The sequence below is a fragment of the Podarcis cretensis genome (genome assembly GCF_951804945.1).
Source record: "Podarcis cretensis genome assembly, chromosome: 16".
Lineage (NCBI taxonomy): Eukaryota > Metazoa > Chordata > Lepidosauria > Squamata > Lacertidae > Podarcis > Podarcis cretensis.
This window is the reverse complement of record NC_137186.1, coordinates 15,764,651-15,780,855: the sequence shown is the minus strand read 5'-3', so window position 1 is coordinate 15,780,855 and position 16,205 is coordinate 15,764,651. Positions and strand designations below refer to the sequence as shown.

Below are 16,205 nucleotides of genomic sequence, written 5' to 3'. Positions count from 1 at the left end.
GTGAAGGTTAGACACAATAGAATTAATCTGAGCCTTGAAAAGTACTTAGAGCTGAAAGAGGAAGTGGGAACGAATGTCGCTTTTCCAATTTCTTCCTTCAGGTCTATGTACTTTACATGGGAGCTTCCCCACCTCTTGACTAAGGGGGTACTGGGAGGGGGAGAGGGCAGAGGCACCCCAAGCATCAGGGGAAGACCTCAAAGTTATCCTTGCGCACACGGGTGCCACGTTGGAAATCCCTGCGTTATCTGAAGCCCAAGAAGCTTGCGTTCCCTTCAAAATTGTACATTTATGCAGATTTAATGGATGCTCAGTGGATTAAGTAGCTCACACTTCTTTCATTGGGCCACGGCCTTATTTGTAATCATGGGCGACATTAAGATTGCATGCTTTTTTTTTTTTTTTTTGAAAAGGTGAAGCAAGTTCATAGAATCGTTAAAAGCTGGAAATGGCGTTAGATGTTTATCTAGCCCAACTACCTGCTCTGAGCAGGATCTATAACTTACTCATTTCATTACATTACATTTATACCCCACCTGTCCTTCACAGAGCTCAAGGTGGCATACACGATTTCCCACCCCCATCCCATTTTAATCCTCACAACACCCCTGTGAGGTAGGTTAGGCTGAAAGTGATAACTCTCCAGGCTCTGCTCAGATGCCCTCAGCAAAGGAGAGCCTGCCATCTTCCTGGGCAGCCCGCTCTGTTCCACTGCTGCACACCTCTTTCCATTACAAAGTTTCTCCTAATCTTTGGCCAAAACAGCTTCCCTGCAATTTTCACCCATTGCTCCCAATTCTGCCTTCTGGAGAGGCAAACAACAGTAAGTCTGTTCCCTCTTCTGTACAACACGGACTTGCTGAAGACTATTGTGTCTCCCCTTCTCTTTTCCACCCAACAACTTCCACCATTCTACATAGGATTTGTAAAGCACTCGTTTTTATTGTCCTTCTAACAACAGAAACAATGAGCAAGGCAAACAAGAATGATGTGGATAGGGTTTTAGCTAGTGTTAATGTAGCTTAGATCCATTCATTCCAATGGGTCTGATCTGAGAACTTAGTTGGATACACCTATGGTTTTCTCTCTCTCATAAAGTCTCTGCCAATAAGCCTATAAATTCCAAAATCCGAATAACGAAGGGATACTGATTCAATCTGCACCTTCCCTACAACTTACTCTGCTTCCTTGGCTGAGGAACACTTTATTTTCTGGAACGATTTTTTTCACAGGCAGCCTACTTCTGAATACCAGATTCTGGGGGTCTAGGTGGTTGAAGCCTTTATGTCCTGGTCTAGGATGGAGTGTCCCAGTGGTTCTTATGTTCTTAGGAGCAAAATGTCTTCTGAGCTTAAAAGTATATATATATTTAAGCATCCATTATGGGGGAGACCACCTCTGCAGTGCTGAATTCTGGAAACATACCCAGGCATATCATAGTTCCAAAATATAAATACCTAGCCCTAAAATTGGGAAGGATCTCTGTTCCATCCCCCTCTCTGTTTGCCCTTCCTTATTTTATGCACCACATCGGGGTCTTCGTGCCCCCTGCTCAATGGACCAGCGCCACCTAGGAGTTGCTCCCTTCTCCCTCTAGCGTCGCCGACCCCCACGACACTGCAGCAGCATCCGGAAGGTGGTCCGGAATGACCTATTGCAGAGGGCGTAGCACATGGGGTTGATGGTGCTGTTGACATAGCAAAGCCAGTACCCCAGTTTCCAAAGGCCTTTGGGGATGCATCCCTGGCAGAAAGTCGACACCAGCACCATGATGTTGTAGGGAGTCCAGGTGATGATGAAGGCCAAAAGGATGGCGCTGAGCGTCCGGGCTGCTTTCTTCTCCTTCATCAGAGAGAGTGTTTTCCTTTTGGAGACACGATTCTTCCTCCTCTTCCTCCTGAAGGCTTGGCTCTTGGCCGCTGCTGGAGTCTTCTCCATCAGTGGTGGCATCGCTGCTTTCTTGAGCTTGTTCTCCATGACCGGAGGTTGCCTTGGGATCCCGACGAGGACCTTTCCGCCCGCCCAGTTCCTACCGGACGCTGCCTTGGGATCTTGGCACTGACCTGGCCGCGGTGGCTGCAGGACAGTGTTGATCATGGGCAGGCGGATGACTGCTGAGCAGATGGTGTGGACTTCGAAGGGCTGTTCCTCGCCCTCGGATGACGTCAAGGAGTCGGCAGAGGCCTCCTCCACTTCCTCGTCCTCCGTGTTGTTCCAGCTGCCATTGCTGCTTTGGTCTACGAACAGGCCCCCGGCCCTCTGCCCAGCAGGAAAGCAGCATGTCTGCAGAGGAAGGACAACCACAGCAGAGGAAGCAGCGACAGCATGGGATGGCTCTGAGCTGCTACTGCTGCTGCCCCCGCTGCCACTGTTTGGGGGTATTCTGGAGGCAGCCTGGGGTTTGTTCCCAAACTCTGAGCCCTGTAGTCCAGATAGTTCCTTGGCTCTCTTCTGGATCTCCTGGAAGATCTTCCAGTAGAGAGCCACCATTATGATGACGGGGAGGTAGAAGGCCGCAATGGCCGTTCCGAAGGTGATGATTGGCACAGAGAAGAACTGGATGTAGCAATCGTCCTCGGGGACTGTCCGCTTGCCGACAAAGTTCTGCCAGAACAAGATGGCGGGTGCCCACAGGATAATGGAGATCAGCCAAGCCAAGCCTATCATAACAGCGGCCCTCTTGGGTGTCCGCTTGGCTCTGTAGGTGAGCGGGCGGGTGATGGAGAAGTAGCGGTCGAAGCTGATGACCAACAGGTTCATGACAGACGCGTTGCTGGCAACGTAGTCCAGGGCCAGCCACAAATCGCAGGCCACACTGCCCATCGCCCACCGCCCCATGACAATGTAGGTGGTGTACAAGTTCATGGAGATGGCTCCAATGATTAGGTCGGCGCCAGCTAAGCTGAGCAAGAAGTAATTGTTGACGGTCTTCAGCTCCCGGTTGACCTTGAAAGAGATCATCACCAGAAGGTTCCCCACCACAGTGACAAAGGAGATGATCCCCGTCGTCAAAATGATCAAGACCACCTCCCAAAGAGAGTGCCCACCTTCTGAAGAAGGCTTGGTGGGTTCCAGGGTGTCGTTTGGAGCTAGTGGGTTGCTTGAGATGTTCATGGTGTCACCGTGAAGTCTCTCCTGCCCACCATCTAGAAAAGGGTTCCAAGAAGACAGCCACATGGGTATGTGGAACAAGGTCCTTTTTTACTTCTGACGGCCACTTCAGATTAAAAGGAAGTGGCAGTTGCAGACTGTCCTTCAGCTCAAGGACTTCACCTGGAAGGAGAGGAATGGAGACAGAAGTAAGTAACGTAACCCAATGCCTGCAAAGCCTACATTGGTGGTCCTAGATAGATCCCCGCTCCAACTCTGAGCCTTTTTTTTCTAGTCCTCTTAGAAAAACAGTTGCAAAGCAAAATGTGCAGGTATCCTCCTAAGTGAAATCTGTGAAATGAGACAACCTGCCTGTTCCACTTGTAAGACATTTTAGCCAATGAGTGAAGTCAGAGCTATGATTGATGCACTTCCTGTTTGGACCCCAGGCGATATAAATCCCTGATCTCCTAAAGAGCTCCTGTTTCAACCTCCCCCTTCAATGCACTTTTCTGGCTTCTGTCTTATTTTCTAAGTGGAAGCTCAACAGGTTAAGCCTTTTCTCATACAATTATGGGAAAAGCTTCACCATGGTAGAGCATGAGGCTCTTGACCTGGGGTGGGGAGCACATTTTTCAGGGGGAAATCACACTGTGAAATTGCGCGAGATCGTGGCATCCAAAATGGCCACTAGTCTCTAGTGATTAAAAAAGGATGCCCCGGTATTTTCGGGACACTTGTGGGGTATGCATTTGTCTCAATTTGCCTGCACGGTGCTTAAGTGGAGGTTAGGCAATGCCCTGTCTTTACTGAACATTTGCAAGAACATAAGAAGAGCCTGGCTGCTGGATCAGGCCAAAGCCCCATCTTGTCCAGCATCCTGTTCTCAGTTTCCAACCAGATGCTTGCAAGCAGGACCTGAGCATAGCAGAGAAATCTCCACTTGTGATTACGAGCAACTGGCACACTGCCTCCAATAACAGAGGTAGTGTATAGCCATTGTGGCTAATAGCCATTCATTCTGTTTGGCTTGTGGGAAGATGACATGATATGGATCATTCATCTTGATTTGCTTGCAGGGCATTTACACATCTTACCAATCATTCGCTCATCCATCTCCCCATCACATTTCCAACTGCAAAAAGTCTGGGGTGTGTGTGTGTGTGTGTGTGTGTGTGTGTGTGTTTTAAGTGGGTTTGTTGCATCAAAGCACTTTAATGTACAAACCTTAAATTCCTCCTGCAAAACATTTATTAATTTTTACTTTCATAAAAGTAAAAAGGCAGCATTACAATATCTAAGAATAAAACCAGCAAGAAGCATCCACTGTTAAATGCCGATGAGCTAAAAAAGAGAAAATTCATATTGCAAAGGAGGCCAGCGTTGAAAAGGGTGCCATTCCAGACCCTCCAAGTGCCCCTATTTTCCAGGAACAGTCCTGGATTTACAGAAGCTGTCCTGGTTTCTGATTTGATCCTGGAATGTCCCGCTTTTCCTTAGGGCATTCCTATTTTCATCAGGTAAATGTTGGAGAGTATGGCATTATTGGACCCCCGAACCAAGGAGATAAGTAACTATACATCTGAAGCACCCCCCCAACCTTTAGAAGACATCTGAAGCAACCCAGTCAGATGGGTGAGGTATAAATAATAAAATTGTTGTTGTTGAGTAGGATGTCCCTATTTTCATCAGAGAAATGTTGGAGGGTGTGCCATTCTCAGAAGGCATCTGAAGGAAGAAAGGGATGGTTTCTGCCAAATCGTCTACTGGCAGTGAGTTCCACAGGGCAAGGCTTACCATCCTAAGGCTCTGGACCCTTGCAAAGGTAGGCCAAACCTCAGGGGTATGGGGAAACCGCTAGAAATGCCCCAACAGAGGATCTCAAGGCTCATGGTGGAGCATAAGGAATCAGGAAGGATTTTTAAGGTCTTTTGAGCCCCAATTGTTTAGGCTTTGTGAATTAACCCAAGTACCTTGACCCAGTAGCAAATGGCGACAGTCTGCAGGTGATCTAAGAAAATAAATCTAGCGTACCTGAAGGCCTGCCATATGGGATATGGGGGAAACGGCTGCTTTGGTCTACAATGTCCTCACCTCACCTCCTGCCCCTCCCTGGACAGCTTGGAAGGTCTCCTTTGATCTTTTTCCTCCTTCCTTTCTCCTTTCTTTCTCTCCCTCCTGTCCACCAAGGGGCAGCTGAGGGTGACGGCGGCAGTGGTGGGTTTCTCAAGTAGAAAGAGCCGGCTGCTGTTCCTTTCAAAACTGCTCCTTGTGGGGCTTCGCCCACTTCTTCTCTGTCTTCCCCTTGTGTCAATATTCCATAGTCACGAGTTCAAACAGAACCTCCTGGCACCACAGAGGCACCTTGGGAGAGAAGGAAGCTGAGGCCTGATTAAAACAGGGAGGCTTGTGGCTCAGGGGAAGGACCTGCTGGGTATGCAGGAGGTTCCAAGTTCAAGTTAAAAAAGAACTCGGGTAAGTGATAGAACAGGGGATGCGGGTGGCGCTGTGGGTTAAACCACAGAGCCTAGGACTTGCCGATCAGAAGGTCGGCGGTTCGAATCCCCACAACGGGATGAGCTCCCGTTGCTCGGTCCCTGCTCTTGCCAACCTAGCAGTTCGAAAGCACGTCAAAGTGCAAGTAGATAAATAGGTACCGCTCCGGTGGGAAGGTAAACGGCGTTTCCATGCTCTGCTCTGGTTTGCCAGAAGCGGCTTCGTCATGCTGGCCACATGACCCGGAAGCTGTACACCGGCTCCCTTGGCCAATAAAGCACGATGAATGCCACAACCCCAGAGCTGGCCACGACTGGACCTAATGGTCAGGGGTCCCTTTACCTTTTTAAGTGATAGAACAGACTCTTCTGCAATTGAGATCTTGGTGGAACTGCTGCCATGCAATAGAACAGGAACAGGAAACCCTCAAGAATGGCGGGGGTGGGGGAGTAGCCCTCCAAGCCTCTCCATCTGGTCCTAAGGATTCTCCCCAGGCTGCAGTCTCACTGGTCTTGCTTTGAACCCCCAGTGTTTGTGCCTGGCTGGAATGTGCCCTTAGAGTCTGGTAATGCTCTTTCTTGCCTAGGTGGAAGATGGAGAGAGGGGTGCAAGTGTGTGGAAACTCGTTTTCTGCACAGAGGTAAAATGCAGATGTACTGCTCCACCCAGTTTTGCTTTGACACCCTGCACCCACCCTGCTGTGGTCCTAATCTGGATTACCCCAAGCATGCAGTGGAAAGTGTTGTTGTTGTTGTTGTTGTTGTTATATTTTTATTCCATCTTTCCTCCAAGGAGCTCAAGGTGGTGTACATGTTATCCTCACAACAACCCTGTGAGGAAGGTTAGGTGGAGAGAGAGGCAGTGACTGGCCCACAGTCACCCAGGCAGCAGGGTTACATGCCACCCCAATCTCCAAGTGGTGTGAAATCCCAGGGACTCCTCTCCAGGGTTCCCCCCATGCAATCTGAGACAGCGCCTGTGCGAAGCTAATTCCTCCTCTGCTCTCTTCATACCTTTCCTGGTTCTGGGAGACCAGCAGGGATGGGAGCTTGTCGCAGCAGGAGGGAGAGACACCCGTGACTCATCCCTGCCTCTTGGCCACCCTCCTTGCTCTCGCCTGCTTCAGTTTCTGCTTCTGTTTCTTCTTCAGCTTCAGGCTCCTCCCTCTGACCTCCCCTTGCCGTCCCACCACCACTCCCCAGGCCCTGAGCCTTCTTCCCTCAGGCGTTCCCCAGCTGGTTCCTCTCCCACCATTCCTCTGCACCCAAGCAGTCTGTGAGACAGCCACACTTTTGCCATTTCCCCTAATATAACACACCATTCTATGTTAACTTCACCAATGCATGCATTTCTGTGCCCATTGCTCTCCACTACATGCATTTTTTGGTACACAATTTTTGCTTGCAGAACTGCACCACCAAATTTGAAGCAGTGCTGTCTTCGAAGGATTGCATGCCTTGTTTTGGAAAGGGCAAAGCAGGGAGGCTTCCTTTTCAACATGAACCAGACTGAAATCCACCCCCCCCTTGCCCCCAATTCTCTAGACCCAGGTGCCAGGCTTACGGCACCAGCCTGCTTCATCCTCGTATTTTTGGGCTGTGATTTTTCTTGCCTGCTCCAAATAGTTTCTAAACCTCTACCAAGGCAGGGAGGAGAGGGGCTTGCCAAGTGAGGAGGCCAGGTGCACGTGTCTTGCGGATCGGGCCAAGAGCGGAGCGTGGTCGAGAACGCTGCCTCTCTTAGGCATCCGTCCGTTGGCGGAAAATATTTACATTAGCTTTTGATGAATGGAGCTCTGGATGTCATCATGGAGGTGCTGATGGGGAAAGAGCTGCTCTTGCCACCCTCCTCCTCGGTCTGTACATCTTTGGGCTCGAGAGCGCTAAGCCATCTGGAATATCCTGTGCCTATGTAGGTGCTCCAAGCCAGAGGAGGCCTGCCTTCTATTTGTCAACAAGAGGCAATCTCTCGGGTGCCAGAATTGGGAGACGGAGGAATTTGACCCAGGGAGAGGGGTAAAACATCAGTGTGTTCTCCTGCCCAAACATTAGTTCTCTGGGACATTAGAAGGACAAAATTAACCCTGACAAACAGGATCGAAGCTCCAGGAAGTTTGGGAATTGTAGTACGACACAGGCAGCGGAAACCTGCCCTAAGCTGCGACTGCCGTTACAATTGGGAAAAGAAAACAGAAGGGCTGGAGAAAGGAGAATCAGGGGGCCTTCCTGACTTGCCCAGCCAGGGGCATAGCGTGGGTTGCCGGTGCCCAGGGTGGGGCAAGTGTTGTGCCCTTGTGATGAATTGGGCAGCAGCTCGTCCCCTTGCTGGCCATTGTCTAATTAAGGGAGTGTCTCCTTGCAAACTGGCCCCAGCCTGGGAGTAGAGATAATGCAGAGAAACATGGAGCCAGGAACATTTTTGTCCCCATCTTCCGGACTTCTACATGATGGGCTCATCCACACTTCCCTTTATCCCGCAGTTTCTAGGCATGGGTATGAGACGTTTTTCTTTCACCCCACGGCTCTCCCTGTGGGAAAGGCACTCTTTTTGTTTGTTTGTTTGTTTGTTTGTTTGTTTTTAATTTTGTTTTCATTATTTTTTGTGATAGAAAACAAACAAATAAGCAAGGAAAAGTACATGTAGCATCTCCACTTTAAATTCATAGCATCTTTTCTCACAGTTCATTTACATTCAGTATGAGACACTGGACTCAACTATACAGCTGCAAATGAAACATTTTAAGTGTGTTGTAAAGTGCATTATAGAAATGTGACACTAGATGGCGATGGTGAGCTATGGCAAATTCAATATATATTTCAAAACTTTTTTAAAAAAGCATTTTCACAACATTTTTAATATGTGTCTAGATTCTGCCACTATTGTCATAGACTTTTTGGGGGGGAAGAGGTGGAGGGAGAGGGAGGGGGTTGTGGGGGGTGTTGATGACATTTTCATTCTATTGCATAGTGTTTGTGGCAGGGTTTTGTGTCTATCACCCAGAGTGGCTGGGGAAATCCAGTCAGGTAGGCATGGTACAAATAATAAAGTTCTTCTCATCATTATTACCGCTGAATCGGAACAATGCCAATCTGTAACAAACCTGATTGACTTTTGTTCTGATTCAGTGGTAAACAATGGGCTTTCCTGGGGAAAGCAGTAGGACAAAAGGAAATACCTCTTGGACCCATGCCTAGGAATCATGGAATCATGGATGAGCCTTGGGACCAAAGAACCAGCGGCGTAGCTAGCCGCTCGGCTGCCCAGTGCGGTGCACGCATCCTGCAGCCGGAGGTGGGGTGTGCTGCGTGGAGCCTCTCTGCCACCTCCCCCTCAGCTGTAGGGCGGCTGAGAGAGAGGCAGTGGGCAAATGCAAGCTCCACACTGCCGTTTCAGGCAGCGCCAAGCCTGCAGTCGCTCAAGCCACCACGTCACTCCCAGGAGAGACGCGTGGCTCGGGCATGCTGCAGGCCCCACGGTAAGTGCCAGCCCCCAGTGTGGCGCCCAGGGCCAGCCGCATTTCATTGCATTTCTTGTCTGAACTTAAAAGTTTCGTGAGCCCATTTTTTAATTATTATTTTTAAAATCTCATATTTTTGTCATTTTGTCACACACGCCCTCAGTGATGACACCTGAGGCAGCCCACACCCACTACACCCCCTTCCTCCACCACTGTAGAGAACAAGAAGCTGAGAGGGAGTGCTACCCCCGGGATGGGTTGTAAGTTCAAAAGCGGGCAGGTAGGTGGCTGGGTGGGGGCTGGCTCAGGGTAGAGGGAGGTTTGTTGGGCAGCCCTAATACAACAGCCTCAATTGGTGTGTGACTCACAATATTGGCGTGCATTTGTGGGAATGTTTCACGTCTCACTTTCTTGAACCCTCTGGAATCTGCCAAAGCGTGTTCTTACTCACACTGTGTTTATGGAATAAAATCACAGAGTGACACCTCTGCGCTGCCTGCCTTCCTCTCTTTCTCTGCCGCTGCTGTAAGTCAGTGTGCTGTTCTATTTTGGGGTTTGGTGCGTGGAAAGGGCGGTGCGTTGCATGGATGCTCATGGGAGAGCAGGGAATGTGGCACCCGATTGGCTGCGGCCAGAGGTGGTGGCATTCCACAGCTCCACGGGCAGGGCGCTAATCATTACTTTCAGTGTCACAAAGGTTCGTAATGTACATGGAAGCTGTGTGAAGTATTGCTCCAGTACAGTTCCAACAGTTGCTATTTTCAGGTGCGATTCAGTCACAAATTCCAGTTAGTGCAGGTTGCGCAATGAATTAAGTTGGTTTGGAGGTCTTGCGCAACAAACCAGCATGCCCTCCAACATTTCTCTGTTGAAAATCGGGACGTCCTAAGGAAAACATTCTGGAATCAAATCAGAAACCAGGATGGCTTCTGTAAATTCGGGACTGTTGCTGGAAAATCGGGAGGGTCTGAGCTACCTCCCATTGGACATTTTGTGATAAGGGGAATGTAGACCCTCCAACATTTCTCTGATGAAAATAGGGATGTCCTATTCAATGATGATGCTCCACACAGCCACTCTGGGTAGCTTCCAACATATATAAAAACATAATAAAACAGTAAACTTTTTTTTTAAATTCCCTATATAGGACTACCCTCAGATGTCTTATATAGGTTGTATAGTTACTTATCTCCTTGGCTCAGGGGTTGCATAACTCCATACGCTCCAACATTTAACTGATGAAAATAGGATTGCCCTAAGGAAAATGGGGACATTCCAGGATCAACTCAGAAACACTTGGAGGGTCTGGAATGGCACTGTTTTCAACTTAGGAATCCTTTGCAACATGAATTTTCTTTTTTTTAGCTCATTGGCATTTTACAATGCTTTTGCGGATGCTTCTTGCTGATTTTATTCTTAGATATTGTAATGCTGCCTTGAAATGTTTTTACGAAAGTAAAAATTAATAAATGTTTTTGCGGGAGGAATTGAAGGTTTGTACAATTAAAGTACATCAAAGCATCAGGAATACACACGGGAAAGTGTGGGATAAACGATGACTTGATGCAACCTCACCTGACCTCTCTGCAAAAATGCTCAGTAAATAGCCGATGACGTTTAGCCACCCCACAGGCGTTGCCTGCAAACAAATTAGGAGGAATGCTCAATAAACAGGTCACCTGACGTGGCCTACATCTGAGCACGAGCAGAGAGGCTTTGCCGTAAAAGAGGAGTGGGGAAACTTTGTCCGTCTTTATTTTTGCAGGTGGATGATATAAATTGCTCCCTCCAGCACCAAGTAACAAAAACCTCCATGTCGAGACACAGTGTGGTGTAGTGGTTAGAGGGTTGGACTATGACCTGGGAGACTCAGATTCCAACACCTGCTCTGCCATGAAGCTCACTAGGTCAAGCACCTGTCTCTCAGCTTCACCTTAGTTGTAAGGATAAATGGGGAGTGGGGGGAAGAATAATCTCTGCCATATTGAGCTCCTTGGGGGAATGGTGGGATGCAAATAAACCCTTAAAAAGGTAAAGGTAAAGGACCCCTGACAGTTAAGTCCAGTCACAGATGACTCTGGGGTTGCGGTGCTCATTTCACTTTATAGGCCGAAGGAGCCGGCGTTTGTCCGCTCCACAGACAGTTTTTCCAGGTCATGTGGCCAGCAGGACTAAGCCGCTTCAGGCGCAACAGGACACTGACACCAGAGCAGCGCATGGAAACGCCGTTTACCTTCTTGCCAGAGCAGTACCTATTTATCTACTTGCACTTTTGGGTGTGCTTTCGAACTGCTAAGTTGGCAGGAGCAACAGGAGCTCACCCTGTTGTGGGGATTCGAACCACCGACCTTCTGATTGGCAAACCCAAGAGGCTCAGTGGTTTAGACCACAGCGCCACCCGCATCCCTTAGCGTGACCTTAACTCCTGTTCTGTTCTTGCAGCGGATGAATGAACTTGAACGGTTTGTTTGCGTTTTGTAATTTTGACTATAGTATTAATAAACATGATCTGTTCTGTGCACATTGATGTTCAAAGGTTGTTGCCGTCTCAGCCTAACCTACCTTGCAGGGTCGTTGTGAGGGTAGGATGTAAAGGGAAGAACCATGTCTGCCACCTTGGAGGAAAGGTGGGCTTATCAAGTACAAATGTCCAGTTTCATAGCCAGCATCTGACTTTCCAAAAGCACCAGCCTAGCTGCAGTTAGAAACGAGTGGCGGTGCAGATAGACCTAGGATCTGATGCATTACATAATGGTGTCTTTTATATCTGCAGACGCATCCATTCTCAATTGATGCCCAGAGTCGGGGACCGTCTGCCTGCTTACCCTTATTTAATTTCTCTCCTTCTAAAAGCCTTAATTTGAAACAGAAGGCAGTTGTTTACAACCTTGCCAGGGGTCCAGCAAGGCCCCTGAAGGGAATCTAACACAGGGACATAAGGAGAGCCTGGCTGCCTCTGCTGGACCACACCAAAGGCCCGTCTAGTTCAGCATCCTTTCCTCACAGTTGCCAAGCAGACGCTCCAACGGGAAGCTGGGAAGCAAAGCCAGTGGTCAAGGGTAGGGTAGGAGCAATGACAAACCTAGACAGCATCTTAAAAAGTAGAGACATCACCTTGCCAACAAAGGTCCGTATATTAAAAGCTATGGTTTTCCCAGTAGTGATGTATGGAAGTGAAAGCTGGACCATAAAGAAGGCTGATCGCCGAAGAATTGATGCTTTTGAATTATGGTGCTGGAGGAGACTCTTGAGAGTCCCATGGACTGCAAGAAGATCAAACCTATCCATTCTGAAGGAAACCAGTCCTGAGTGCTCACTGGAAGGACAGATCCTGAAGCTGAGGCTCCAATACTTTGGCCACCTCATGAGAAGAGAAGACTCCCTGGAAAAGACCCTGATGTTGGGAAAGATTGAGGGCACAAGGAGAAGGGGACGACAGAGGACGAGATGTTTGGATAGTGTTCTCGAAGCTACAAACATGAGTCTGACCGAACTGCGGGAGGCAGTGGAAGACAGTAGTGCCTGGCGTGCTCTGGTCCATGGGATCATGAAGAGTCGGACACAACTAAATGACTAAACAACAACAACAAGGGTAGGAGTGCCTTGTTTCTAGAAGGAAAATTCAGGACACAAAAGTTGTTAAGCTTTTTTTTGGGGGGAATGAAAAATCGCACTAAAATGCTGATGGAATTTCATGAAGACTTAAAAACAAAAGATCAGAAACTGATGTAAAATAGCGGAGAAGTGAAATTAAGGCTGGAAAATTGAGAACCAGGAAAATCAAGTTGGACAGATTCACCTGTCCCTTGCATGGGGTGGGGTGTCTTGACTTTTCCCACCTTTTTTTGCTGTGGGAAAGAGAAACCAGATCTTCCAAAAGCTATGTGAAAAGAATAAAACGTAGCACATGTGCATTGCAAAGCTTGCAGGAAACTTTTGAGGCTGCCTTCACTGGCAGGTGGTTAATGTTACTGCTGGGGGCGGGGGGCGGACTGGGGAAGTGAGCCCCCACTCAGCTCTCTCCAGAGAAGTGGAACATTTGTCTCATATCTTCCCCATATAAGCTCTCCCCGTCTGCTTAAGCCACGTGCTTGCAATTCCACAGAACTTGTGAGAGCTTCTAAACACTGAAGTGTTTGGAACTTTTCATTCGAGCGCGCAGGATTGAGCCCATGAACCTCTTTCCAGTGCCATGGCTTGGCCCAGAAAGACATTTGATTTGACTGATTTTCTGTACACTGCTCCCCCAACAATGACACCGCGCTCAATGCAGCTCCAGATAATTACAAAGCACTGAAAATTAGCAAGCAACCTTTCTATCAGAGTAACCGTACTGAGCACAATAGCACAGAATTAAAGCGATGCAGGTGGCGCTGTGGTCTAAACCACTGAGCTTCTTGGGCTTGCTGATCGGAAGGTCGGTGCTTCGAATCCCCACCATGACGGGGTGAGCTCCCTTTGCTCTGTCCCAGCTTCTGCCAACCTAGCAGTTTGAAAGCATGTCAGTGCAAGTAGATAAATAGGTACCACTGTGGCGGGAAGGTAAACGGCGTTTTCTGTGCGCTGCTCTGGTTTCGCCAGAAGCGGCTTAGTCATGCTGGCCACATGACCCAGAAAAACTGTCTGCGGACAAACGTCGGCTCCCTCGGCCAGTAAAGCGAGATGAGCGCTGCAACCCCAGAGTCGTTTGCGACTGGACTTAACTGTCAGGGTCCTTTACCTTTACCTTTTAAAGTGATTCAGTTAACATGGAATGTTTCTTGGGGTGGTATGTGGGGACAAATTGTTATATGCATTTTCAGAAAACGGAAACTCAGCGCTCCCTCGCAAGCAGCAGCACATTGTTACAGAAAGTGATGGTGGCAGTGCCTCTGAGCATATAGTCACTTTGCTTTGGGGAGAGGGGGAATCCCATGCTTCTCTGTTCTGAGAATCCTTTACATTATAATGACACTTTTCCTTCTTGGACCGCAAGGGGGCGTACATGGTTCTCTTCCCCTCTCCCAATTTTATCCTCACAACAGCCCTGAAAGGTAGGCTTGGGCTGAGAGATACTGGCGGGTCCAAGGTCCCCAGTGGTCTTCCATGTCTCAGGCCAGGGATGCTGAGTTGCGCCCAACATTGGAGGGGCCCATTGCGCATGCATGACGTCACACGTACGATGTCCCACAACCCTTCTGGAGCAGGGGCAATGGGTCCCTTAATCTGGAAAAGGTGAGGTACACATAAAACAGTCTTCTTGGTACTAATTCTGGGTTCTCTGTTCAAATGAGAACAGCACTGCTTTCTCATTCCAAGCAAAACCAATTTGCTTGGAAGTAAATCCTTCTGAAATGAATTGGAAATGCTTCTGAGTGAGCACGATTAACAAACAGGCCTTCTCTTGCCCGTGGTTCCTCACTGTAGCCCACAAGTGTTTCTCTTCTGCCATCTGACCTACACTTGCGATGCAAACCATCCCCTTCCAACCTCCAAGGGCACAGGATGGGCAGGAAGCATTTCTGTGTGTCTGTTGAGGAAATTCTTTCTGTTGTTAAACGGCAAGCAAAATTCTTTCCCACAATTTTTCATTTGATGGGTGAATGTCTCAGTTTTGGTTTCCCTCCACATTTCCATGGCGGTTTGTGAATGCTGTTTTTAAAGGGCTTGTGAAAATTCAATTTAGGATGAATTTCTCCTGCTATGCACATTTTTTTTTGGTATGCAATTTTGCCCATCATACACATTTTTCGCAAAGCAATTTCCTCTAATATAGTGCAATTTTTCTGCATGCTAATTTTTGGCTTTACATGCATAGACACACATTTTACCCCAGCGCTTCTATTTTGGTACATGTCACTTGGCCCGAGAACTGCCTTGCCATATTCTGAGAACCGTCAAGGTTTGCTGGGTTTGAATGAGGTAGGCTTGCCTTCAAATGCGAACAGAATCAAATTTGTCTTTCATTTCTAGGTGAAATGTGTTTATTTCTAATGAGCATCTAGTCTATATTAAATCTAACACTACGTTCCAGTGAGGCAGCTGTGCTAGCCTATTCAGGCAAACAAACACAGAAAGAGCCTTGTGGCACAATAAAACTAGACTCTTTATTGCAGCTGAAAGCTTTATGCCACAGAATAACTGTGGATGTTTAGGTCTACAATCCACCGACCATCAGTGATTTGACACAGACAGATAATATCAAAAGAGCTCAGTGGGTAATGAGGCTGGTTTTTAGGCCTGAGAGTCACTGTCCTGGGTCAATTCGCCAGGATTTGTCCCCTTACATTGAACAAAAGCATTTTCCAGGCATTTATAATTTCTCATTACGTTGAACAAAAGCATTTTCCAGGCAGTCAACAGTTTTGGTAGGAATCAGCCACATGCTGGCAAATTCAGGTTGCGCAATTCAGGCTAATTTGGAGCATTTGCACAACAAACTCCCCCCCCCCCCGCAACCCCCCCCAGACTTCTTTTTATAAGGAAAACGATAGGCAATGCACAATAAATTGTGGGATAGCCGTTGCTTTGATGCTACGCCATCTAACATGCCCACAAACAAATCAGAACAAGTGCTAGATAAATTGCCACGGTTGTCTTAGCCTCCCCGCAAACTTTGTGCAAACAAGACAGGATGAATGCTCATGAAAACAGATTGTCTGGAAATGGCCTCAGCTGTGCCTTAGATCGTGTCGATCTCTAAAGGCTACAAGGCAGTTGACATGAATGCCTCACTTACCTTCCTGAGCCCTGACTCAGGTTCTCGGATCATAGCCCATCCAGGTGAGATGCCTGCTGGCCTCTCTGGTTCCTTTGAGACTCACTGAAGACTTGCCTGGTCTCCAGCCGAGGGCTTTTGCTCTTTCTGGGAAGTCTGGTAGTGGGAGCAAACAGCAGACTGGAAGAAGAAGGGAAAAAAACACCCACCCAGCACTCCAATAAACCATCCTCCTCTCCTTCGCTCCCTCTGCTGGATACGAGACCAAGAGTGAGACTCCTGGCTTTGTGGGAGGATTTTAGAAGGTTGTTATGGAATTGACAAATACGAAATGGATTAGTAGCATAGGAAGTTGCCTTCGGCTGAGTCAGACCATTGGCCCATCTAGCTCCATATTGTCTGCACTGACTGGCAGCAGATCTCGTCAGGGTTTCAGGCAGAGAATCCGATCCTAACCCTATCTGG

The 16,205-nt window shown here is 48.2% G+C and overlaps 1 protein-coding gene across 1 annotated transcript; it reads right to left on the bottom strand.

Annotated features, from left to right (window-relative positions):
- Nucleotides 1–1,194: 1,194 nt before the first annotated feature.
- On the bottom strand, nucleotides 1,195–15,858 carry CHRM1 (cholinergic receptor muscarinic 1). Its single transcript, XM_079957584.1, has 2 exons — nucleotides 15,762–15,858; nucleotides 1,195–3,273 (listed from the first exon to the last, which is right to left on the bottom strand). Exon 2 carries the CDS (start codon nucleotides 3,175–3,177, stop codon nucleotides 1,594–1,596), a length of 1,584 nt encoding a protein of 527 aa, XP_079813710.1. The 5' UTR covers nucleotides 3,178–3,273; nucleotides 15,762–15,858; the 3' UTR covers nucleotides 1,195–1,593.
- Nucleotides 15,859–16,205: the final 347 nt, after the last annotated feature.